At 35.6% G+C, this 26509-nt stretch overlaps 2 protein-coding genes and 1 pseudogene across 11 annotated transcripts; 2 read left to right on the top strand and 1 right to left on the bottom strand.

The window, feature by feature from the left end:
- The first annotated feature begins 3164 nt into the window (after window positions 1-3164).
- LOC140975801 (nuclear poly(A) polymerase 4-like) lies at window positions 3165-9343 on the top strand. 3 transcript variants are annotated; one of them, XM_073439737.1, is made up of 12 exons: window positions 3165-3932; window positions 4037-4114; window positions 4717-4824; window positions 5589-5651; window positions 5734-5895; window positions 6431-6544; window positions 6646-6708; window positions 6793-7122; window positions 7217-7381; window positions 7524-8579; window positions 8771-8847; window positions 8950-9343. In XM_073439737.1, the coding sequence occupies exons 1-12, from the start codon at window positions 3789-3791 to the stop codon at window positions 8972-8974; spliced, it is 2385 nt and encodes a 794-aa protein (XP_073295838.1). In that variant the 5' UTR covers window positions 3165-3788; the 3' UTR covers window positions 8975-9343. The 3 variants fall into 3 exon arrangements, with proteins under 3 accessions (XP_073295838.1, XP_073295836.1, XP_073295837.1); XM_073439736.1 differs by having other exon boundaries at window positions 3166-3932; window positions 8947-9343; XM_073439735.1 differs by having other exon boundaries at window positions 8771-9343.
- A 334-nt stretch (window positions 9344-9677) lies between these two features.
- LOC140974838 (auxin-responsive protein IAA26-like) lies at window positions 9678-12264 on the bottom strand (annotated as a pseudogene).
- Window positions 12265-14550: 2286 nt separating this feature from the next.
- Window positions 14551-26375, top strand: LOC140975800 (uncharacterized). 8 transcript variants are annotated; one of them, XM_073439729.1, is made up of 16 exons: window positions 14551-15060; window positions 15241-15330; window positions 15449-15589; window positions 15693-15881; window positions 19782-20717; window positions 21055-21155; window positions 21293-21407; window positions 21659-21736; window positions 21879-21971; window positions 22267-22350; window positions 22879-22977; window positions 24986-25048; window positions 25484-25514; window positions 25614-25726; window positions 25801-25859; window positions 25930-26375. In XM_073439729.1, the coding sequence occupies exons 2-16, from the start codon at window positions 15259-15261 to the stop codon at window positions 26150-26152; spliced, it is 2397 nt and encodes a 798-aa protein (XP_073295830.1). In that variant the 5' UTR covers window positions 14551-15060; window positions 15241-15258; the 3' UTR covers window positions 26153-26375. The 8 variants fall into 8 exon arrangements, with proteins under 8 accessions (XP_073295830.1, XP_073295829.1, XP_073295827.1 ...); XM_073439728.1 differs by having other exon boundaries at window positions 15156-15330; XM_073439726.1 differs by having other exon boundaries at window positions 14551-15330.
- The last annotated feature ends 134 nt before the right edge of the window (window positions 26376-26509 follow it).

The following is a 26509-nucleotide window of genomic DNA, read 5'->3' as shown; positions in this document are numbered from 1 at the left end:
TTCTTGAAAGATTGGAGAGTGGCTCACATAGAATACGTAGAATTCTAAGACAGAATCCGATTACTGGTTGGGTTGTTATCCATTAAGGTGATGAATGCATCTGACATTCAATGCAAAATATTGAAAAGAAGACCGCAGGTTGTGCAACTTCATTAGCTGAATTTGAACTCTTGATTCATCTTTGTAGATGCTAGAACCTGATAACTCCGCCATATTTGGGTGATATTGGATCTCATCACTTTGTTAGCATAAGGGCAGATTGAGATTATCTATCTGTTTTTGTAGAGTATCAGAATAGTAAGTAAGGCTTTCTCCATCTTTGGTTAGCAGAATTGCTTTTACCTACTAAATGACCTCCCAAATATTGTTATTAACATAAAATTGTGGAACAGTACGAAAATAATTAGTTTACAGGACCTTTTAAACTATAAAATATAACATACACATATACACGCACATAATTATCTAAGTATGTTATATATCGCATCTTTTCTTTGCATATGATAGCTTAGTGTTCTTCAGAGCTACGACAGAAGATTGCAAAAAGATAAGCCACTGTTTAAAAACTGATGTCGCAATACCAGTGGTTCAGGATCATGAAGTGTACTTAGGGCTTCCAACTTTTTCTTTGTGGAGTAAAAGGGTTCAGTTTAGCTGTTTGACAGAGAAAGTGGTTAAAAAAATTAAAAGTTGGGAGAATAAATTTTTCTTTGAAGGTGGGAATGAAGTTCTCATAAAATCAATTCTCCAAGCGATCCCGGTGTATGCTATGTCATGTTTGCAAATACCCATGGGAAGTTGAGAATGACAGGAACGAATTCATTTGAAAAAGTGGGTGAATTGTGCAAACCGAAATGCATGGGAAGCATGGGCTTTAGGAAGCTTGAAATTTTCAACAAAGCTTTCTTGCAAAGCAAATATAGTGCGTGATAACCAATCTGAATTATCTAAGTGCGTGAGTCCTCAAATCAAGATATTCCAGACATGACGATTTTATGGAGACTACATTGGGTCATTATTCATCTTACATATGGAGATCACTATTGTGGAGTAGGAAACTATTGAAAGAAGGGGCTTACTTGGCAGATTGGGAACGGAAGTTCGGTAAATATATATAATGATAAATGTGTACCAAGTTTCCAAATCAATCTTGGAAAAATACTCTCCAACGAAGTTGATCAAACTTTCGTACATGCCCTAATTTCGAATAGCAGTTGGGATATAAGCACCATAAATGACAATTTCCACCCTTTGTGACACATCTGAAATCCTAGCGATTCCTTTACCACAATATAAGCTTGGGAGAACAGTATTCGAGAAGGTGGCCATTTGCACTTAGGCAATATGGAAAAAAAGAAACAACTATGCCCACTCAGATGATGGCAGAAGCTACAACACTGATATATATTGAATGGTGCAGAGTCTTTCTTGAAGAATTCCAGGTGACTAACAAAATTAAAGTGCAAAGGCTGGAATGCAGTAGTGATGGGGCAGTTTCCATATGGCAAGCACCGCCGATCCAAACCACGCGTATGGACGTAGATACCTCTATCAACCAACATTTGATTAATTTACATGTCATTGGAGGTTTCTACAGGACCATCAAGGAAAACTGATTCTAGCTTTCGGGAAGCGCATCATGCGACCACTCTCAGCGAAACATGGAGAACTACTAACTCTATGGGAAGGACTACTGATTTTGATTGAAAAAGGGATTTCAAAATGTCCATCTCCAAGTAACAACATATTCTCTATTGACAGTGCAGACAATCAGATCGCCACATGAGAATTTGGGATATATCTGCGGTTTAAAGAACTTTTAAGGAGTCCGACAATTACGACGTTTTTCATACCAAGAGATCAGCTAATGAAGTCGCGCATGCTTCTCCTTCACTTCTTTTGTGTGTTTGGGAAGTATATGAGGATTTGAATTCTTAATAAAATTTATAAGTTTTCCTTTAAAAAAATTATTTTAGCAATGAAACATATTTCCCTGCATTAAATTTCTCGACACACGAATATATAAAGATTAAAGTACTGCATATAAATCCAAATGGCAAATGTTTCTAAAAAGTAAAATTATTTATAAATTTTGTATTTGGTACTAATACGTGTAATATGCTACAACTTAACATGTCGTAAGAGATGACCATGTCGACTAGTATTCAAAAACCAAATGTGGATTCAAAGAATCCGCGAGTCGTTCGTTGACCCACTAAATAATTATTACATCATAAATAAATAAATAACTTTAATTCTTTAGCACTGAATGATAGAATTAAGAATAAAAAAAATTAAAACATCAATTATACAACTCAATATCCCACACATATGATAACTTACATTAAACTATTAGGCAAACAGGAAGGATGAATTTCTTTATCTTACTCTATATCATGTAAAAGATTATATTAAAATTTAAAACTAAAATAAATTGTGTGTGTGTGTGTTTTTTATTTTAAATAAAAATAGAGTTTTGATATAATAAAAATTCATCATACCCCAATATGAGTAGCCTTGTAAATCTAATTTGTAGATGTCATATTAACAATACTCAAATAAATGTACACAGTGTGTGCTCATAATATCTAAAAATGCTCATAATATCTAAAAATATATAATCGTTTAATGACAAGAGCGTAAAATGATATGATCATTTTGTATTTTAAGGTAGTGTTTGCAAAAATTTGTTTGAAGTACTTCTAATCAATGGAATGTTTGAAAATTATACTAAAAATCAAGAATCACTTAAAATAAGTTTTTGCAAATACTACCTAATTTTATGTGTACGTGATGATATTGAGATATACTTATATCACAAAAACTCTTGTGAAACGGTCTCAAGGATCAATTTCGTGGGTCGAATCTTTTATTTGGGTCATCCATGAAAAAGTATTACTTTTTATTGTGAATATCGATAGGGTTGACTAGTCTCATAGATAAAGATTCGTGAGACCGTCTTACAAGAGACCTACTCTACTTATATAAAGTAAAAATTTATGTAATGAATATGGAAATTAAAAAAAAAACATTTTTTAAATAATAAACTTTCCAGTGTGAAAGCGAACGCAACAAACGCGTTTCTCAATTTAAATTCAAAAAATAATAACTATAAGATAAATATAAATCTGTAAACATATTTATTATATAAAAAAAATATCTAGTCTCCCACCGTTGCCTAACATTCTTCATCTCCTTTAAACCACCGTCCCACTTCCCCCAAAAATCTCCTTCTCTCTATCTCTCTCTCTCTCGCCGTGTCCGGATTGGAGAATTCTAGGATTTTGTCGATCGTAGATCGTTTAATTCAGTATCTTGATTTCTCTTTTTAGGTTTAATTTGTTCGATTTTTCGGGTTTCTGATATTGGTTTCGTACTTGGTCAATTTTAAATCTATAGATTTCGGTTTGAATCCCCGTGCCATTAGATCTAGAAACTTCAATTACTTTATTTTCCTGGTTCGATTTCTCGAGTGTTTTCTCTTATATCGTACGCGGTCGACTCTGAATTCTCTTACTCCGGGTTGAGTTGTTACCTTGGCGGTCATTCTTTTTCTTCCTGCGTGAACTGTGAGTTTTGATTCTTTTAAGCGGGTCGAGTTTGAGCAAGTGTTTTATTTTTTTCGTGGCAGAATATAGTGGTTTCTTGTATTTTGTTTCCCTTATTAGGTTTCAGTTTTTAATCTCCTTGCTTTAGTGTTTCCTTTTTATGTTTCTTCTTTTTCTCGACTTAGATTCGGGATAGAATTATATAAGTTTGAGGGTTAGTCTTAGTTAGAGTTTAGAGATATGGTTGGATCATATGGTTTAAACGATTCACCATCTGCGTTGCTCGAGCAAAAGCAGCCGCCTAAACAATGGGGAGTGACGAGACCTTTGTCTCACGCGGGACCGATCGAAGCTGATATTCAGAGAAACAGGGGGTTGGAGAAGGTCTGGTAGTTGATGCAGTTGCTTCAATCTTTTATATCGATAGCTCGAGTATATGTTTGTTTTCCTGGAATTTTCTGTTAATTTTCTCTATTTGTGGGATTCAGTTTTTGGTGGATTCGGGACTGTTTGAGAGTGCAGAAGAAGCTTCCAAGAGGGAAATAGTTCTGGGTCGGCTTAAACAGGTATCCAGAAGTTCTTTTTTTTTTTCTTGGGCCTTAATTTTGGGTTTTGCTCATGGAGTTGAGTCCTGATACTGAGCAGGTAGACTTTACTCAAGTGCTATGTACTAATAAATTATCTGAGAGAGTGACCACCTCCACTTCGTCCCCTAGATTTTAGTCGTCAAATAAATTTTACTGAAAGGAGGAAATAGGATAGTTGGAGGCATTGCTTTTTTTTTCTTTTTTCTTTTTTTGGTTTTGTTTTCCATCAGTGGCTTGTTCTTTATGTAAGTCTCTGTGTGAACGAAAGGCAAACTTGTATGTATGAGTGAGTTGAGTCCTCACTATTTGTATAGCTATTGATACCTTTTTGAAATTTCAATATAGGATCTTGGAGGTGATTTTTTAAAGTTGCAATGAAATTAGATATCTATGCATTTTGTTATAGAATTGGAATATAAGTATATAACTGGTGTTCTGTTTTTGTGAATGCATATTTTGGTGATGATGAATGCATGTTTTCTTGCATGCTTGACAATAATGTAAATCATTCTATAGTTTTCTATAATATTCATGGATTTTTTTGTCAAACTGATACCCTTTTGCTCTTGATTCTCATACAGATTGTGAAAGACTGGGTGAAAGAACTTACTCGCTTGAGAGGATACACGGATCAAATGGTGGAAGATGCCAATGCTTTAATTTTTACTTTTGGTTCTTACAGACTCGGGGTGAGGAGTTTTATTTACCTATTTGCACATTCCTCATCGATTTCAGGGTAAATTGAACTATAATTTCATCTGATGCGAGCTTTTTTTGGTTGTATTCATGTCAAGAAATGCTCAGATAGTATGCTCATTTATAGAAAACAGAATTATACAAGGGTTGGATTATTTTAATTTTTTTGTTGAATTTGCAGTTTTTTATCCCAGTATGAAGTTAAACATGTGGGTGCATTGATTTTGAGAGAATTTCTTCCAACACTGCTTCAATAGAAACATATGAGAGCCAAATATTTGCATTGTTTTTTATTTTTATTTTTTTGTAAGAATCAAGGGTACCTTCGTGCCTTGTTTTCATCAATGTTATGTGATGGTTGTCTCAGAGGCTTTGTGAGTGTTCTTAGAGTTGGAAGATAGTATTTGTTGGATTCTTGTGCATGCTTTCCGCTGTTTGTTTGTTGAATACCGCGGGTTATGCCTGCTTGAAGACGCTTCTCATGTTATGAATAGGACAGCTGTTTTACTATAAGAATATGCTATTTCAATTTGGGTCATGCCTTACTTGAAGACTAGTGTGGACACCGCTTCCTGCAGCTCATATCAGTCATATGTCTGATGCTTTTCTCAGCTTTTTAATTATTTTATACCTTTTACAGTTTTTTGGTGTGCTGCTTTCTTTTCAATTTTTTTTTTCAGTCTACAGTCTTTCTTTATTTTCGTTTTGAAGCTTTTAGTTTATGATAACTCATGTTTGGCCTATGTTGTTTCTGCAGGTGCATGGCCCTGGAGCTGACATCGATACTTTGTGTGTGGGGCCATCCTATGTTACTCGCGAGGTACGTTTTTTAATTCACACTTTATATTCTGGACCTGGTCTGTGTGCTTTATATCTCTACTAATGGATTGTTGGCTTCCCAGGAGGATTTCTTTTACATACTCCATAACATTTTAGCTGACATGGAAGAGGTTACTGAACTTCAACCAGTACCCGATGCTCACGTACCGGTTATGAAGTTCAAGTTTGATGGAATATCAATTGATCTTCTCTACGCAAGCATTTCTCTCTTGGTTGTTCCAGAGGTTACTGTCTTCAGAAATTAGCAACCCCAACCTTGTCAACTTCTTTTCTTGTCTATGTTATTTGCTGTTGATACAATTCTATCCGACCCGTTGCTCGTGTTTATCTGTTTTCTAGACAGTATTCAACTGCTGGGTGTGATCAACTCTAATAACCTCCCTGCAACTTTTTATTCCCCGGTTTATTTAGGAAGGTTTTTCCGTGTTTCAACTGATTAGTATGTATGTCAAGTGTTCATAAGTGACTTCTTGTTGTTCTTGAGACTGAAAACAAAGGCATAGAAATATAATGAATCTGCGATTAAAATTAGTTGGGATGGTGTTATGCACATGGATGATGGAACGGCATTATCTCTGCACAACCTTAATAGTTTCCTTCTTTTTTCTGATTTGGTGTGCATGTGTTTGTTGCATAGAATGCCTAATGCTTTGTTAGACTTTGGATGTCCTTCACTTCATGCCATGCTCACAGGTCCCATTTATAATAGATTTGATATTTTAAGCAACATTTTTCTTACTTGACTATAATCTTCTACAGGATTTAGATATCTCAAATATATCTGTATTGCACAACATAGATGAACCCACTGTACGGAGTCTCAATGGCTGCCGTGTAGCAGATCAAATACTCAAGCTTGTTCCAAACATTGAGGTACTTACTTTTAGCATAATGACAGCCCTTTTGCCCATTTATGTATGTGTTCTGTTGTTTCTTATTGGCTTATATGATAGTCATTATCTTGTACTTTTTAGAACTTCCGGACTACACTGCGGTGCCTTAAGTTCTGGGCTAAGAGGCGTAGTGTTTATTCAAATGTGAGTGGATTATTTGGTTATTATCGATTTAATTCTATCTAGTATTTTTTTTGTGGATTACTTGGTTGAACTTTGGTTTTTCAGGTGACGGGGTTTCTAGGTGGTGTAAACTGGGCCCTGCTTGTTGCTCGTTTGTGTCAATTTTACCCCAAAGCAAATCCCAGTATGCTCGTCTCTCGTTTTTTCAGAGTATATACACAGTGGCGTTGGCCGAATCCTGTAATGCTTTGTGAAATTGATGATGACGAACTTGGATTTTCTGTATGGGATCCTCGAAGGAATCATTGGGATCGAAATCATCTAATGCCTATTATAACCCCTGCGTACCCTTGCATGAATTCTAGTTATAATGTTTCAGCTAGTACTCTCCGGGTTATGAATGAACAGTTCCAGTTTGGTAAAAAGATTTGTGAGGTAGATAGTGTTCAACCTGTTTAGTCATCCTTTTTAACAGCTTTTTGACAAGCATTACTGCTGGTTAAATATTTGCCGTTGATGGCAATTACAGGATATTGAGCTGAATAAATCACAATGGAGTACTTTATTTGAGCCATATTTATTCTTTGAAAGCTATAAGAACTACCTTCAGGTTGATATTGTGGCTGCTGATCTTGATGACTTACGTGCTTGGAGGGGCTGGGTAGAATCCCGTCTGAGACAGCTGACTTTAATGGTAATCTGTCTTTGGCAAAATGTTTTATAGTACTGATTGAATCGATAATAATTTACTGTTTACTAGCTCCACTTAGGGAGGTCTATGGGTGATCCTTGGCGTTACCCTCTTTATCTTATGGTTTTAACTTAAACATGTGCAGATTGAGCGGGACACCTCTGGGAAATTACAATGCCATCCTTATCCACATGATTATGTGGATTCTTCTAAGCCATGTGCTCATTGTGCCTTTTTTACGGGTTTACAAAGAAAACAAGGAGAGGTGGTTCAAGAAGGTCAGCAGTTTGATATCCGCAAGACTGTTGACGATTTTAGGCATCAAATAAATTCTTACATGTACTGGAAGCCCGGAATGGAAATATACGTTTCTCATATTCGTAGAAAGCAGATTCCCTCCTATGTGTTTACAGAGGGTTACAAAAGAAACCGACATATGAGACCCATGAGTCAGCAACAGGTTTGTAAGGTTTCATCTGAAGGTGATGAATCTTGCCAATCTCGATCTGCTGAAGGAGTCCTAAAACAGAAAAGGGAGTTTGATGAGTCAGATTTAGATGAGAATCGAAAGAAAAGATACTCAATTAGCCCGCAGAATCGAGAGTCGGTGTCTCCTGAACTTATTTGTACAAAAAGTGTGGGAACTCTGAAACAGCAGTCTTTGATTCAGCAACAGATTGGTGAGATATCATACGAAGGTTGTGAATCTTGCATGTCTGGATTTGCTGAAAGAGTCCTAAAACAGAATATAGAGGTTGACGAGTCCGAGTTGGAGGATAGTCTAAAGAAAAGACGGTCAATTTACTCTCAGAATCGAGGTTCGATGTCTCGAGAAATTAGTTTGAAAAGCACTGGTGCTTTGAATGAGAGAACCTCTACAGAAGATACCCCAATAATTTCAAGGGCGGCATGCCCTGGATTAAATGGGAAGCAGCTGCAGTCTAATTATGAAGATGAAGAAGTTGATGCAAGCACGATAAAATCAAACCAGGGGATTCGCTGTGCTGAAAATTCTGAGGATGCCTTCATTTCCATTTCCAGTACCTCTCACTCTGCATGTAGCGTTGATGGTAACTCAGAGACCAATAATCAAGGACCTTCAATGGATGCTTCAGACGAGGATAAGCGACGACTGATTCTGGATAATGGGCGTGAAGTTGGTGCTTGTGTTTTGGGTGATGGAGTGCAGGAGGAGTTAGAGGTTTCGGATTTAAGTTCACTTTTCCCCACTTTCTATTCACATATATTGCACACCTTTTCATTTTCTCAATTTTTTTTCATTACTTCCTGTGGCATGGGCTGAGCGATGTCCACAGCTTTATGAAGTATATATCTGTTTATAGTTCACCTCACACTATTTAATGTTTTCCATTGCTTTTTGTTTTTGTGAAGCCTACTACCACCCTTGGAATGGTGCTCAAATCCGGAGATGGTGTTGTACCAGAACCGGTTCAGAAGAATGTGATGAGGCACGTCCAAAAAATTTCTTTGCTCTTACCTCTTAATACTCATTATCACCTTATTTGCTTTATTCTGCTTTGTGTTGGTTCCTTTTGCCATATTTGCAGCAGGCTAAGTCTAACTTCAACTGCCTGAATCGGCAACGTATCTTCTTAGGACTGAAAGGCAGCAATTCAGGTAAGTGTCGCATTCTATGCTGGCTTTCATAACAAAGTCGGCTAACTTAAGCAGCCAGCAATCTGTGTATAGTTTGAAGCTTCTAAAGCATGCTGTGGTGTGCAAGTTGTCTCTCTTCTATTCTCTGCTCTCGAAAGATTTTAATGAAACTAACCTTGTTAATCTCGGGTCGTGCTTGTGTTCATCTAGAAATGAGAAATGTTGATCTGAAGTTTTGAACAAAGGTTCTTAATGTATCTTTTTATCAGACTCGAACTTGAAACTTGTATAATATTATTATTACACCCATCTTACCATTTATTTTATTTCTCGTTACTTTGATGCTCATGTGCAAGCTTATTGCCATAAATTATCAGTCCAAGAGAGGCGAAACCATTATCTCCATTAATGCATCTCGCCGTAATAAGTAGACTGATGATTACATATTCTATTTGTGATGAACGTATAGCGAAATTAATTATCACGTACAATTATATATTAGAGGTCATAAATACAATAATTTAAAATACACATTCTTAAGTACAAAGAATTCAGTTTCGATTAAGTGGTCGTGACATCCTCTCACTCTCTCTCATCTGCAGGTCATTTAGCTATGTAATACTAATTACATTGAAGTTTAATTTTTCAAAGGACGGATTGACAAAAAGAAAATAACAGAAAAATTAAACTACTCGTGAGATTATACGATATAAAATGAGAAAGGATTAATGCAAACATGATAACCCTTGGACAATCTCACTGTTAACTAAAATATGTTGTCCTTCCAAACATCCATTTAATTAACATCCAAAAGTCAATAATTAACAGTCACTCCATAGTCCATACCATTTCATTACGCCGATGCTCGGAGTTCAACCTTACACAGTTTGTTTCCTCCACCTGCAAAGAACCAGAGATCAGTTGATAAACCAGGATTATTACCTATAAAATGATTGATAAAGATCGATCGAAGATGTTAGGAGGAACTCACTCGACAGGGTAGGGAGTTCAGAACTTTTCAAGACGCGCAGCCTGTTCACAGTTGATACAAACATGCTGCCAACATTTATGACGCATCAAATTATCATAAGATCATTAAAATATTTAAGAAATTGTTTCACAGTTTCTGTGGACTTGTTACAGAGCACGGCCACAATCGTCTTGCTAGCAGTTTATTTAGTGTATGTAGAGAAGCAAAAAATCAATAGAACTGGTAAAATAACAAGTGCTCGTAGGAGGTAAGTTGCTTACTGCCAAGGAACGTCACCAACGAGCATCCTGTCACCTTCATTATCTTCGTAAACAAGAGTATATTCACCACTTCCATCCAATAAACCTCCGATAGCCCCTTTCCCTTCGTTTTCCTTGTTCTTGATTCCACCAGCAAAAGTACCTCTTTGAACTACAAATATGAATCAAGATCGTATTCACAGGGTAAGTTGCCCACGCACAGACAATTACACTCTATAAGATATGTATAATCAAGAAAGCACAGATTTAACAAGTCGGACTCAAGAACAAGTAATAGAGCAAACTAAGCAGAGATGTAGCTTCGAAGACAACACCGGTTTCTCCCCCACAATTCTCAATGACAACATGAATTACCTGCCAGAAGACCTCTAAAGAGTTCGTCCACACCTATGGAAAGCTTTTCATAACTATCATATGCTTTTAGGTCCACTTTTCGTCAACACCATCCATGTTGATCTTCACAAACGGGCTTTTCGGGCAATTTTTCATCTGTTTATGGTCACTGAGTTTGGTTAAGCCAGCGGTTGGAGACTCGGAAGCCAGTTTAGAAGAACTGCCACTCACAAGATTCTTTCGAAATGATCGCAAAGGAGGCCATCCCACCACTGGAGCAGGAGCAGTCCTGATTTTGAAAACAAATTATATCAGGATGAAAAAAGACAATCTTAGCAAGTATAACGGGTTTGAGTGAAGTGTGCACCAAATTAACAAGCAGGCTCAATAATTTTACATAATTAGAGGGTATTTTCCGAAAATTTACCAAAAGAATTGCACCATCTTGCAAGTATGTAAAATAAAGGATCTCCTAATCAGGTTCAAATTTAGTTTAATGGAATATTAAATGTAACTACACCATAAAATTGTCAAATCTTATATATGCATAATATAGTCCATTTATTAATGAAAGTGAATGCAAATTATCTTTCAAGGATTAAACCAAAGAGGCGCGTTAAAAACACTTTTTCCAATAAACCAATTAAAAAATAAGAAACAGAGAAGAGAAGTAAATACATCGTACGAGACAGCCATCAAGAAAGAAAACCAAACGATGGTGAAACAGGAAAGAAACAAAGCTGGGCACCTTTTCTGAGCACTGTTGCTGTTATGAACAGCAGTATTTTCTGATGAAAATGCCTTCTGTTCTGCAGACTGCAAATCCACTGCTGCTCTAATGCTACAAGGCTGTGAGGATTCCTTCATGATAGTCACCGGGCCTTGAGAAGCTGATTGAAGTTGAAGAAAAGAAGCCATATTTTGATGGTTCCATGGAGATTTCAAGACTGGATTTTGAGTAGACGGGTTATTTGCAAGTTGACCAAAACACTTATGGTATCTTTCTTTGGAAATGGTCCAGTCTCCACTTGGTGGTCCAAGCCTTAACTCAAGCCGTTTCTCCTCTGAAAGTTCATGTTTCGTTTCTACTGCACTTTTCACAATCAATTCCTTCCCTTCGGGAACCATCAAATCCAGTAGATGAGGACAACCCACATTTTTTTTAGAAAACCCCTCCATATATATATTCTCAAGAAACACTGGGTAATGAAACTCTTCTTCGCCACAAGCGAGTATTTAACCAGAAATTTATTTTTCTGAAAAAACCATTAGAAAGATACACTTTAAGAAAAAGATACAAGATGTATGATGAACAAGAACCTTAAAGACTACGTGCATAATAACAAGAAAGGTTGCACACATGAAAGCCCACACTTTTAAAGTCATACACGCAGAATCGAAAGGACTAGGTAACCAACAAGAACCCAGTAATCTTGAAGTTTAGGGAAGAATGATTATCTAGCGAAGCGCACAAGAAGACTGAAACTTTGTAACTCAGATATATACATAAACCTTTCCAAAGAAACCCCAATCTTAGTAAACAAAGAAAAATCACAAATCACAAAGGCAAATGGAGAGGGTGCTGTGCTATCTTGCTTTTAAAGGCTTTATTTGTTTGTCACGCCAGTGTTGGCGTAGTGGGTTGTTCCTGTCTCTTCCCACCCTTGCATCTCTCTGTCACAACATAGTCATGCTCGTACAATAAATAAATACTAACAGACCTCATATTTTTTATTTTCAAATAAGATGAAAACCGAGTAATCTATTCCCGAACGTAGCATAGATTCACTCAACCTTTGAGTAATAGGAACAGGAAAATGCAGGCAACCTGCCCCAGTGAATACTTCTAGCTGTTTTTAATATGGTTTTGTTTGGTTCACGAAGCAAAGTCTACTGACCCTAACAAGGACGCACCGTCCATTCAAGAATATTGATTAACCTTAACCGATCAACTTTAAACTAACTATATACTAATTAGGTTAAGGCTACCAAAACCACCTTACTTATATCTGAAATAATAAATCTCAGACAGTATCAATGACAAAAATAAAATCTGAATTTTAGACGCGGTCTTCCCAACTCAAAATAAAAAGTCGGGTTTGTATAAATTATGTCTTAAATTATATAGACTAGATCTCAAGTTCGAATCTAAAATTGTTTATATCTTCTTATAAAAAATATAGACCAAATATATGAAAAAAGAATATGACATTGTATTGTTGTCCGCCTGCTGCTTTTTGCTTGTCTTGCCGTCCACAAACCATTTATTTTCCCAAATGTCCAAACAAGATACGAACACGACAGTACATGTAAAAGTCAAAATACTTGAGATCAACTCATCCCAACGGTTGGTAAAGAGCCACCAGTTCATCTTTGACATTCTTGATTTTATTGTCAGTCCTCAGAAAATTGCTAAATACATTCCCATGTAAATTTAAATTTTAAAATGAAATATGGATTGAATTGTTGACTGAAAATGGCTGCTTGTTTGTACCACAGAGAGAGTACATGTTAAATTAGTTTTGTACGCCAAGAAAAGAATGACAACCTGACAAATTTTGTCTATATTACAAGGGAATGTTTGTTTTTGGTATAGTTTCCATAATGTTTACTATTGTTAACGAAAGTATGGTTTTTAAAATCATACCAAGACATGTTATTACAATCAAAAGTTGGATATATTTATGAGGAATCCGACCCACTCTAATGTTTTGAGTTCATAAAAATTGATGTATTAAGTTTAACAACAAGTGTATGGTCAAAATATGATAGAAATCTTATTAAAAGTCCCCCACATATATCCATATTTGAAAGGTGATGAGATGCTAATATAAAAACTATATTCTCACATTACATCTAATGATATAATTTTTATTTAAATATATAAAATTTATTTATTTTCATTAACTCCACATATCTCAATCAATTTTATTTTTTTTAAAAAAAATTGATAAATATGAAAATTTAAGTGTGAGATTTGATGTTAACCTGGATTTCCCGCTGACAAACGCCATTACATCTAATGCTATTAATGAGATTTTGGATGCGTAATTTTTTTTATATTTCATCGTATTTAATAGATAAGTGATACTTCATCGATATCAACTTTGCAAAGGTGGAAACCCTCCATTAATTTGTACTACGTACCCACTCTGCAAAAATGCGAGCTTCACCTTTTATTATATCAACCAAAAGTTCATAGCTTTTTCTCATACATCCCTTTTCTTCAATAACAACAAAGATAAAACCAAAGTAAGTAAATTCAAATTTTCTTAATATATTTAAGAGTTAACATCGATGAGCTTAATTCTCAAGTTCATCAGCCTCTCTTTATGGTGATTAGGGCCTATAGCTAGCTTTTACGATAATCTTGAAATGATAAAAAAAAAAAAAGAAAAGAATGGGGATCGTTATATTTTATATATGGGTAGGTCCTCCAACTTCCTTTGGAAAACGTGGAGGATTGATTGTATCTAGGCTTTGATGACAAAGGAGTCAAAGGATAAAAGATCAATATGTCCGAGAATTTTGTCATAATATTGAAATGACAAGTTCAATTCTTTGAGCCACCAACAACCAACTCAATCCTAGTGCTAAAGGAAATATTATTTCAAAACTTGAATATAAAATTACATTATGTATTAAAAAAAATGAAAAAGAAAATGATCAGTTAGTTTCCCTACATCCCCCACCCATTATATATACTTTAATAATAATAATAGTAATATTCCACAATAGGGAAACTATCATGCATGTATATTACATTCGTGGGAGATATGTGAATAACATGATTACTAACAACTTTTATTTAGTGAAAAGTGTTTGCTTTTCAATTATCTTTTTATAGTTTAATTATTATTAATATGGTTACACCAGAACCACGTCTTCTTTATCTTAACCCACGTAAAAATTAAAAGATTGAGAAAATCGTTCTTTAATTGATGGACAAAATATTTTTGTACTAATTGAGTGTATCGATCATGTAACCTTAGTTGAGCTTGAGTTCCTATAGCCTCGACTCGTTCTTTATTGTTTTGGCGACAAATATTGATTCTTGTACAGTTTTCTGTTGTGTTTCATATGGAATCATGTTTTGCTTTTTTCTTATGATCCGGCTTTTTACTTGTTCTGAAACCTTCCAGCTTTTTATTTAACTTCTTCAGTATTTGCTGCCTCGTATAGTTTTGTTTAGATGTTTGATGCATGGATTTGATGTGAGGTTTTTTTTTATGATCTATTTTGAGGAATTTTATGGGTGCTACCTCGTGTTTGTTTGTAGTTATTGTTAAGCAGTGATATGGCAGATTCATTCTTTGTGTGTCTCTCTATTTCCATATTTTTGGTTGTGATAATTTGTGTGTTTCTGTTTTAATGCGACCTCAATGAAATTATGAGTTTTGTAGGTATTGTGTCAACTGGTAGATGAGATTATCGTCTCGTTTTGAAGGTTGCCATTGTCCATTTTTAATGAATTTCGTAAGGTTAGTAAATCAGGAGATAATCGAAGCATATAACTCTTTTTTGTTTTAGTTTTATGTACTGGATGTTGTGCTGGCATTATCAAAAATATTTTTAGGTGCTGTATGGAGTGAGAAATTTAGGTGGTGATAATTGAGCACATTCAGTTTCCACTTGGATAAATTTCCGGAATTATTTTCCAGGAAGTTTGGAAAACATGGATGGGTGCAGGCCGGATTCCGTGCAAGAAAGTTCTCAGACTCCCAACTCACAGGCTTTGCCTGAAGAAATGGGTTAGATGTTTTGTTTCCTTGGTTAATCCTCAGTTTTCTCCTCTGCTGTCATTTTTACTTTGTATGATGCCCTTCAAAGGGCACTAATTGAAACTTGTGTGCATGTATCTGATCCCAGAAAGACAAAACTCGCATAGATGCTATTTGGCAGCAAATCAATGAAGGAGTTTCTGCAAAATCGATCAAGTCCATGATGGAAATGCATAGCTCAACCGTAAATAAGAGTTCTCAAAACAATTCCTCCCAGAATTCATCAGCTGTAAAGAACTCCTGTACATCTCCCTATCTTTCCATAAAGTGTGTGTTGTATGCTTAAATTTTTTACTTGCGACTGAAAGGTATGTAAAATGGATTTACTTTAGGGTTGGATGGGTTATCTAGGATTGGGATCAAAGATAACACCATTCCCTGGCCAAGGAATTCCAGACAAGCCACGTAGCATCACTCAAAATGGTACCAGTGAGGATGCCAAAAGACATGCTGCTGCTGCTGCTCTTGCAGCAGTTAAGGATGATGCTGGGTTATCCACTGCAGGAAGGGGCAAAGTTGAGGTGTGTTTGTTTTTTAATTGTGAAAGGGTGTTTTTTCCACGAAATTTTCTATTGTTCTTTTATTGCTTTTTGTATATGCACTTGTATCTTACTTTTCACTGTTCTATGATTCATTTCATTATTTTTATCTATAAATGAAAGGTAGGATTCCATGTCAAAACCAACAATTGTTGGGCAGAACTTAATTTTCAAGGAAAAGTTATTGAAAACAGAGAAAATAAATGTTTCCCTTCTGGTCGTGCTGTGGGAACTTGTAGGAGTAAAGATTTTTGTTTGTAAAGCTATTTGTCGAATTGCCCTTCGATTTTTCTAATCTTGAGCTAATCCAATGAGAATCTAAACTGAGCCTTCTTAATTCATAACTTTTTGGTGTACACCCTTTGTTGTGGTTTGTTCTATCAATACCCGAACCTTGAAATTGAAAATTCAGAAGATGTTATGTTATTGTATTATTTTATTGAAAGGAGTTCAGATTTTGTTGTACTTGCTGTGGATTAGCTCATTTTCGAAAACCCGAAACTTCTTCGTTCCGTGTCTCATTGTTACATTCTCCATTTTGCGTTTTATTAAATTCGGTGGGATAATGTCCATTTTCGTCTTTATTGTTTACCTTTTTTCCATTTCAGTCCCTCTTCATTTTTGACTGCTTAATTAATCCTTCAAGTTTTCAAAATCTTCCCGAATTGGTCCCTGCCGTTATCTTGACGTTAAGATTAACGTTGACCCACATCATGTGCCTCTCACATGATCATTTCTTTGTGAAGGCAGTCCATTACATCTGTCAAATACGAATTTATCTTCTTTGGCAAAAAAAAAAAGCGGATAATTATGAATATCTCTATTTCATATATCTTTACATCTATCAAATATACAAGTCCGTTTATTTTTCACACGTATTTAAAATATCATTGAAAATTAAATATTTATAATATTAATTAAAGAAATTTTTACACATATTCTCATAATTTAGTTAATAATGGTATACTAATAAAAAAATTAGAAAATATTTTGGATAATAGAAAACTTATTTACGAAGAAAAATAATTTAATATAGCTGTAATAATAATCAATTACAAAGCCAATTGAACTAATAATAAATTTTACTAAATACTCCAATAATATATTCGATTTTTCACTTTTGTGAGTTAACAAGCTCCAAGGGTAACTTAATTATCCATCATATAGTTGTACAATAGATATATAAAACTCAATTTCAAGTACTTGTTTGAAAAAGTTTAGAAAAGAAACGAATCGGACGTGGATTTTAATATCAATTTCCTCGAAACTCATTCTTGTATAGGCTTCCAACAAGAAAGGGCATTTAACAAGCAATTAACAACCACCATCCCGCGGGCTATTCACACCTGCGGATTCATCAGGCACATGATGCAGCATGTACAAGCAATTAACAACCACCATTTCATCTCTTTCAATTTTGAGGTCCTCCATACAAATATTCTCCCACTTTTTAGCTATGACATTATACTCAAAAGGAACATTAAATCTCTTGCAATACGTAGCTCATCCAACGACGCCATGTCTGCTCCACCCTCTCAGCCGGCTTGAATCCTGGCGGAGGGAAATCAATGCCCGTTATTTTCAACCGAGGAGCGTTTCCCGGCCTCAATGACACGCCTTGGATCAAACAAGGCCATTGAAAACCATAAAGGATCCCGAAATCAATGATATGAACCCTTGGTGCCTTCCTCGTGTACCTCCCTATCGACTTGTTTGCGAATATGTTCGACATCCTCTTCAAGGGTCATGACGCCACATATATTTGATAAGATTTCAACAACTCGGACGTGGAGATTCGCCACGTAGCAAAAGCTGTATACAGAGCCGACCCCGTTCCATCGTGTGATTTGGGGATTAGGGTTGTTGTACATGTGGGGAGAAAAAAAAAAGAGTAATCGACTGCTTTCACAAAGAAATGATCATGTGAGAGACACATGATGTGGGTCAACGTTAATCTTAACGTCAAGATAACGACAGGGACTAATTCGGGAAGATTTTGAAAACTTGAAAGATTAATTAAACAGTAAAAAATGAAGAGGGAATGAAATGAAAAAAAGGTAAACAATAAAGACGAAAATGAGTATTATCCCAAATTCGGTAGTGTACTTATCAGGCATATACTTGTTAAACTTTATGTTCTCCGCAGGTTACTGAAGTTCGAGACTTTGCCGGTGAGGAAATCGAAGTAAAGAAACTTGTTGATGCTGCCTCAAAAGAGGCAGTTGATAAAGGTAAGACTGCAGCAGGTGCTATTTGTGCTGTAGATACCGTTCTAGAGCAGATAAAAAAGAAACCTAAACTAAGTGTTCTTGACAAGTCAAAGAAGGATTGGGGTGAGTTCAAGGACGACAACATAGGGATGGAAGACGAGCTAGATGCTTGCCAAAAAAGTTCGAATCAGTACCTAGACAAGGTTTCTTTCTTGCAGCGTACTGATTATAGAGAATTCGAGCGGGAGAGAGATGCCCGCCTTGCTGCGCAGGCCAAGAGAAAGGTAAATGTGCGGGATGATTGATAAGAGCACTCTGTTTCCAAAAAGTCTGACTGCTTGGTTCCGTCAAAAGGGAAATGCAGAGGTCTGCAAGTGCTTGTTTGCGATGTTGATCCGAAGCATTTTTTAGTAGGATTGACGGATATGGTAACTCATTGAGCGTATGGATTCTTGGACACTGTAAAAGCTTTACTCTTGATTATTAGTTAGTATAATTTCCGCTTTTTTTTTCTTTTTTTTTTTTTTGCTTTTTTCCTCCTTTTTCTTTTAATGTTTGGTCAAATTGATGAGTATATGTTTCTAGGAAGGAAGCTTTGGAGTGGCAGATTTAACTGACAGGGATGATATTTTTCCCCTCAATAAAGAGGTGATAAAATTTTCAAAATTATTAGTTTGTGACGAGTCCCACTCAAATTTAGTTTGAATCTTGGATTTATTATTTAGTGTATATGATTTTCGTTGACCAAAATACTTAGAATATAAAAGCAAATATGTTTTGAAACTGAAACTTATAAATAATTGATGTCACTAGAAGATCTTGATATCTTCTTGAAAATGTAAAGAATCAACACAGATTCAAATCACAAACAAAACAGCAAGTCATCTTAACATAGAAATGTTTATAAACGAAGAAAAAAAGAAGAGATAACAAGGAAAAAATCATAATGGTACCAATAAAAAACAATTTTAATCCAGATCCAAAAATGTCCCCACAACAGAGAAATAAGAGGTAGTTAATGGCTCAGAAAATGAAGCAAACCGTCCTTCCCACCTCTCGTACTTGATTTCGCGTCAATTTATTGGATAATTGTCATAATCGACAAATGAAACAGATAGCAGACCTCAAAATTCCCACTTTAAAATTTCTTGCCTTCTGTCCAACACAGAGCAAGCCAATATCTATCAGAACCCATTACCAGATTCAGGACAGCAGCCTAAAATCTTCATGGGCTGCTGTTATTCAGCTTAGTTTCAATTAAACTTCGTAGCTTTCTGTGGATATTGTCCCAAAAAGTTTATTTTTGAGAGTTTCTTGAACTGAAAATGAGAGGTTAGGAAATTCACAGGTGTTGGATTTGATTGTTTGAATTAAAAATGTTTCCTGTTTGCTCAACCACCACCAACAGCTCCTGTCACACACAGGTTAGATTATATAAGCTTCACAAATGTTTGGATTTTAATTTCTTGGTTGTTAAATAGTTGATATTATGTAGCATTTTAGTTTTTCTTTGGTTAACTAGCTTGTTTATCTCTTAATTGAGTATTGAATTTGATTGGAGGATAAGAGCTTAGTAGCCATATAATAAATCCCTGTGTCACTAAATATCTCGGTGATGGGACCGTTGTGATACAGCAAGAGTTTTTTACACGTTATGAATATAATCCTGCAGATTCCTATCCATGGAGGACTGAAATCATTTTCCCTTTTCGATGTCAACTGCAACCATGTGGACAAAATTACCCGTAATTTCTCCAGTGGAGTTCTTGACAGAGCTTCTACATTGGAATTCTTCAAGAGACAGCCTGCTTCGTGCTTCTACTCTAACTATGCTGCGAATAGCGAACAATGCAGCTCCATGGACATGATTTATAGGCCGGCAAGTCAGATTGGGTTAGGAAGCACAAAATTTTTGAAACATGGCAATTATCAAGTTGGAGAAATTGATGAATCACACATTTTAGGACCAAACAGAATGATATTTGTAGAGAGCTCTAGTGGCTTTGCTGAAGGCGATCAGCTCGTGGAATTGACTAGTGAAACAATCGACAATGCTGTTGACATACCGAGTTATGCTGATCCTGAATTGACTACACCTTTCTATGATGTTACAAGTGATTCCTCCCCAGCACCCGATTCTCTAAGCGGTGATGCAAATTCGTTCTCTGACCTGGATTCGAGTGTCTCTAAAATGAAGGAATCATTTTCTGATACAATTAAAAGAGGAGAAAATATTTTGAACAATTCAATTGATACCATCACTTCATCGATGAACAAAACTCTTACAAATGCTACTGAAGCAGTCGATGGTGTCATCAAGGACATCACTTCATTTTTTAATAAATCTGGAGAATCGTTTAGTAATAAGTTTACTGGTTTCACTAGTGATCTTAAGGGAGCGTCGGGTAGAGCCGGGCTTGGCGCACTTGATGTGTTGAGGAAGGCTGTTGTTATAGTTGAGGATTCACTAATACAGGGGGCCAAAAATGCTGGGTATGCTTATTATTCTGCTAAGGAATTTCTTCCTCCAGAATTCAAAGAGGCAATCAGTTTTTCCGAAAACACCGTTATTAAAATAATCAGGCCTGTTGGAACTGCTTTTCAACAGGTGTGTTTGGAATTTCTCGCCTTCTATGTTTGAAGATTTATAAAATAGTTTATATTTGATGATTTGATTATACTCTATTTTGTTATATTTCTATGTTAATGATAAGAGATCATCTGGATAGGCTATCTGGCGTTGGTGAATTAACAACCTTGAATGTAAAAAACTTAGCTTCTAAATAAATTAATGTTTTAATATTTGTCAATAGCATTTAAAAGTATTGACTTACGGATTCTTCTAGTTCTTGATTAATGTTGAAATAAAATAAAGCCATTTTAGGCATTAGTTAATGTAATAGATACCTGATATTTACTTACGCCACTCCCACGTCGTGTTGAAGGTTTATATTGCTGTGGAGGGGTTTGAAAAAAGCCTTGGTCTGGACCCTAATGATCCTCTTGTTCCACTTGTTCTTTTCCTTGCATTTTCAACCACTCTATGGTATGAATTTCTTCTTTTTAACTATTTCCCCTTCTAGTTTTATGCTTGTTCATGTTTTCATAGGCTACTAGCCTGTGGTTCTTATTATATATCCCATTCCATCAATCAAAATTACATTTGTCATCAGATTTGTGCAGGGGTTCTTACAGGGTATTTATATATGGTGGATATGCTGGAGATTTATCTCCGAAGTCAACTTTGGAGCTCTTACAAGGAAATGAGAATGCTGTGCTTGTTGACATTCGTCCCGAGGCAAGTGACTGTAAATTTTTCCAGCCTTTCTTTTGTAAAATGCTATTGTGCTGTAATTATGATATTTCTTGTTTTACCTTCATTTTGTTGATTTTTTTTGGAAATAGTTTGTTTTATGGTATGTTGTTGTTTTGCAAGATCTTTGTTCTATGCCAAAGTATATCTTTTTGTTTACGAAATGCCGAACTATTCTAATTGGCACGACATACTTTTCATTAACTATTTCTGGTTCAATTCATATGGCCGTGAAGAATTTGAAGGAAAGAGATGGCATTCCTGATCTTCGATGGACAGCACGCTATCGATATTCCAGTCTACCAGTACCTGAGGTTGTTAATCTTTTCATAGAGGGACATTTAATATTTGTTAACATTACCTTATAAATAGTTGACTGAAAATATATGTTGGCGACAAAAATATGCACCGTAAGAACCATCTTTCTTACTTTTTATTTTTTGTACCATTTTGCAGGTTGATGATTCTGTGAAAAAGTTGCTCAAGGGAGGAAGAGACATTGAAGACTCATTACTTGCTGTTGTCATTCGGAACCTTAAAATTGTTGGAGTATGAAACACCTTTTAACTATTTGGTCCCTTCCATGTTCATGTTGAAGCTTCTATAATGACTTCCGGAAATTTACTTTTTTTCACTAGAGTGTGAAAGGATGGTTAGTGTAAAAAAATGGGGATGGCAGTTCGATGTAGATCAAATATTTGTTAGTGAAATTATTGTAGTTAGTTATTTAAGTGTCCGAGCAAACACCTAATGTGAGTAACAAAGTTGTATATTCATCTACCATTTTTGTATGCGTCAGTTATAAATTATAAAAGCTGATCTCTGAAATGAATTCAACCTATAGAGCAGGTCAAAGGTTTTGGTTATGGATGCTGATGGAACACGCTCCAAGGGTGTTGCGAGATCACTGAGGAAGCTTGGAATCGTGGTAAGTAAATGTCATTTCCATTTATGCGAATTCTGCTTCTCCTAGCATGAGTGGACTGGAGCTTATCATATCTCCAAAATTACTGTTCAAGCTGTTCATGATCTGTCTTGCAAAAAATAAAAAGTATCTTTTAAAAGTTAATCGATTTTTCTAGCTTATCCGATTATCTACTAAAATAATGATATGCCTATGACATATCCATGGTAGAAAGAGAGAATCTATGCTTGACATCTTCGAGCTAAATGGCTTGTATTTTAGCAATGCTAAGAAAGTTGATTTTAGGTTGCTTAAACTTTTAGGCGTAGGGAATATTGAAGCTTCTGTGCTTTGGATATTGTACATCATCAAACAGGCCTGTCACCTAATATCTCCTCAATACGTTACAAAAATATTTAACCTGCTCCCATTTCGAGTCAAGAGATAGATTAGCTTCGAGCTGGTCATGGTTGGTCCCACTACTCCTTCGAGCGCCTAAACTTGATTTTAGCATGAATTTTGGACAATTTTCGTTTGTATTCCTTGTGACAGGAACCATATCTGGTCCAAGGTGGCTTTCGCTCTTGGGCAAATGAGGGTCTCCGTGTCAAAGAGCTGAAATCTGAGACCGCACTTACCATTATCAATGAGGTACATGCTACACCTTAAATTCTGGTTTTGCCATCACTTTTGGAGCAAAGATTCTTACGAAATTTTGCTTTTTGCACATATCATAATTGAATTTCGCACAAATTACAAAATGGATTCATTGCCTAAAAAAGGTTCAAATCCAAGATGTTATTGTTCCTTGCACCTTTAATAAGCATGGTCTCATATCAAAATTATATTGTATATTGCTACAAATTTAACTTTTCGTTCTCAAAATCAAATGTGTAAGTGCTTGTATTGATCGTCCTTTTGTCTTTCATCTTTCTGAATCATTTTCTTATTTGGGGTAGTTGAAGAAATTTTTTGTTCAAATATGATAAGTAATCAGTCAATCCTTTGGCCTTTCTGTCTTGTGCATTTGATTGTATCCGGGAAATAGTTGATCTAACCTTTATTCTTGAGTTTCGTAACTAATGGACAAACACCTTTGCCTTATCGTCATATCATGAACCAATACAAGCATATTTCCATAATAAGAAATAATTGACGAACAGGAGCATTGTGCGCTGGATGTAAATGAACCAAACCGTTCGCGAGCTATTCGAAGCTCGGCTCGATAAAAAGCTCGTTTGAGTTTGTTTGTTAATCATTTCAAACCAAGCCCAAGCTCGATTTTGAGCTCGAAAATTTAATCAAACCAAACTCAAGCCTAAGAATATTCGGCTCGTGAGCTCGCAAACATGTTCGATAATAGGCTCGCGAGCCCGAGCTCGAGCTCAGCTCGTTTAGGTGGCTCGTAAGCTTGAGCTCGAGCTCGAGTCGTTTAGGTGACTCGTAAGCTTGAGCTTGGCTCATTTGTTGAGCTGACAAATAAAAATATTAGTACTAATGTCAATGGAAAGAATTGAATACAAGACATGTTTGAAAAAATGATGAATTCACACTATTTAGTCACAATTACATTTTTAATCTTATTTGCATATCATTATACTAAAATGTTCTTTAAAATACAATAAATAAAATAAATTAACATAAATACATCAACTTATTCTTTTTCCCTAAAAATTTGCATAACCAAGTCATATACAAGTTGAGTAACTTTACTATTAGTCTGTGAAGGTTAATTAAAAATTTTACATGCTAAATTGATATGGCATTTGACATTAATCAATAATTTAAGTTAATTATGTCGAATTCATTTCATAATGATGTGAAGTCTTCGATCTACTATATTTAATGAACATTCTAGATGATTTTGGTAATATCAGTATATAATAAATATTCTAGATGTATGATTTTGGAATGTTCAATAATATACTGATTTATGTTTTTTAGCTCTTATTTGTGTTGTTTTGGTTATTTATGAATGAATTTACATTTTTATGTCTGATTTAAAATTAGTTTATAGATATATTTAATTTTTAACAAGCTCGATTCAAACTCAAACTCGAGCTCAATTCCAAGCTTATCGAGCTTGAAAACGAGACGAGCTCAAGCCAGGCTTATTAAAAATGCTAAACAAGCTATTTATGAATCAAGCTCGAGCTTGGCTTGATTAACATGCTAAACGAGCTTTTAACGAGCCGAGCTCGAGCTTTTCTCGAGCTCAATAATTTCAATACAAACCGAGCTCGAGCCTGATAATAGAAGCTCGAATCGAGCTCGAGCTCGAGCCTCAAACAGTCTTAAACAAACCAAGCTCAAGCCTGATACTGTTTGGTTTGGTTTGGATCGTTTACATCCCTATGCGCTGACATTCCAAAAGAAAATTTGAGGAACAAGAGTTTGTACACAAAGTTATATAATGCTGTAAAAGTAAATAGCTCTTAATTTTCCAAGAAGCAATCAGTCGTTAGAATTTGAAGGAAGCTTTAATTCTGGCTTGCAAATATGGTGAACTAGAGTTAGGTTCTACAAACTATGAGAATACACAATTTTCCATTTGTTTTTTGTGTTTTGTGGTTTTTAGGATCTGAAGTTGCTATTGATGACGTATTTTTTTACCTTCCTGGCGTCCATAAAAACTAACGCAATATTGGGGTCTCATCAGGAAGCTCAAGCAATCTTGGAGGAAATAAATCCAACTCCATTGAAACTTATTGGATATGGAATTGTAAGGATCCACTCTAGAATTACTGTTTGTCTGATTCCTTACTTTCTTCCTACTTCCTGTTTCTGTTTTCTCTTTCACATATTTTTGAGTTGCACATATCTAATAGGATTGAGATGAATAAACTAGATAAGTTAGGTTACCTTTGAAGATATGGTAAATGTCCATGCCCTTTCAAACTTTCTCATATTTCTGTCAGTTCTTAGATGCATTCATTCATGCAACTCGTCGTACCTCTGTTTTTGGAGTGTGGATGAACATAAAAAGCCACCGTTGGAGGAAAAAAACTTCTTCTGTATTTATTTAGCTATAAAACTCCAGTTTACTAAGATAGTTTAACATCGGAAACTCTGGTTCGAACAGAAGTTGAAGTGAATTTCAGAGTTCGAACTTCTATTTGCCAATGCAACTGACTTATGTGAATTGTGCTGTGTACAGGTCCTTGCCGCTGCAGCTTATTCGTTATTTGGTAATATTTTCTTTTTAGTTCTTGTTACTGGAACATACTTTTACAAATTTGTATTCTATTATTAGCATAGATGAAGTAACAAAAATAATATTTCTGCAGAATGGGAGAAGACTCTACAATTCATTGCTGTTATTGGTCTTGGCCAGGTGATCAGTATCAAAACTCTAATTTCTAATAAGAAATCTTCTAGCATTCTCTATATTCAAAATAAGGTAAATGTACTCAGATATTGAGTAAGCTGATAATTTTACTGCTCTCATTTTTTACTCTTATATCAAACTGCCAGACCATACTCGGGAGAGTTGGTTCTTACCAGGACCCCGAAGACATTAAGAAGGACGTCCGGTAAAAGCTTTACTTCATTACACATCAATCAAGTCATGAAATAACGTTTTGTTGCTGCCATATCTCGTAGGTTTCTGCTAACTCCAGCTAGACTTGGAGGTCAGACCATTTCTTGGGTTGCTGGCAAATTAGAAACGAACCGTAATGGGCTCCCTACATCACCGTCATCATCTGACGTCCAAAGCAGGGTGTTGCAAGCTGCTGCAAAGCATGAATCGGGACCTGAAGAAACACAAGACTCATCTCCGATCACTTCTTCTGGCAACGTGGAGGTTAATGCATCTGAAGCATAGAAGTCAAGATTCATGAAGCTGGAGTGGAGCCCATGTGTTCTGCTTGTGTTAAATTATAGATGGTACTTGATGATCCAATATTAACTTTTTTTTGTAGAGTTTGTTCAAGATTATGAGAAAATTACGTAGTCTCATTTGTATTAATGGAGCTGGGAGAATCCGAAAAATGTTATATCTTGTCTTTGTATTAATTGTAACCACAATTAAATGTAAATTGCTTCTTTGGGCTCTTTGCCGCTGTTAGCTATGTTTTTAGTTCAAGAATGCCGAAAGTTGTCGTCAGAACTTAGATGGGTGCTCTCTCGGTGGGAGGAATATGGGTAGATATTAAATTTTTATTTTTACAGAAAACTTATA

The sequence above is a fragment of the Primulina huaijiensis genome, chromosome 4 (genome assembly GCF_012295235.1).
Source record: "Primulina huaijiensis isolate GDHJ02 chromosome 4, ASM1229523v2, whole genome shotgun sequence".
NCBI classification, from domain to species: domain Eukaryota; kingdom Viridiplantae; phylum Streptophyta; class Magnoliopsida; order Lamiales; family Gesneriaceae; genus Primulina; species Primulina huaijiensis.
The sequence above is the reverse complement of the archived record's forward strand: the minus strand, read 5'-3'. Positions and strand labels throughout refer to the sequence as shown.

Coding starts and splice junctions, on each gene's coding strand:
- LOC140975801 (XM_073439735.1), top strand. CDS start 3,789: ATGGTTGGATCATATGGTTTAAACGATTCACCATCTGCGTTGCTCGAG. Junction 3,933..4,036: donor GAAACAGGGGGTTGGAGAAG/GTCTGGTAGTTG, acceptor TGTGGGATTCAG/TTTTTGGTGGATTCGGGACT. Junction 4,825..5,588: donor TTGGTTCTTACAGACTCGGG/GTGAGGAGTTTT, acceptor TTGTTTCTGCAG/GTGCATGGCCCTGGAGCTGA.
- LOC140975800 (XM_073439729.1), top strand. CDS start 15,259: ATGGGTGCAGGCCGGATTCCGTGCAAGAAAGTTCTCAGACTCCCAACT. Junction 15,331..15,448: donor GGCTTTGCCTGAAGAAATGG/GTTAGATGTTTT, acceptor ATCTGATCCCAG/AAAGACAAAACTCGCATAGA. Junction 21,737..21,878: donor CCAGTCTACCAGTACCTGAG/GTTGTTAATCTT, acceptor ACCATTTTGCAG/GTTGATGATTCTGTGAAAAA.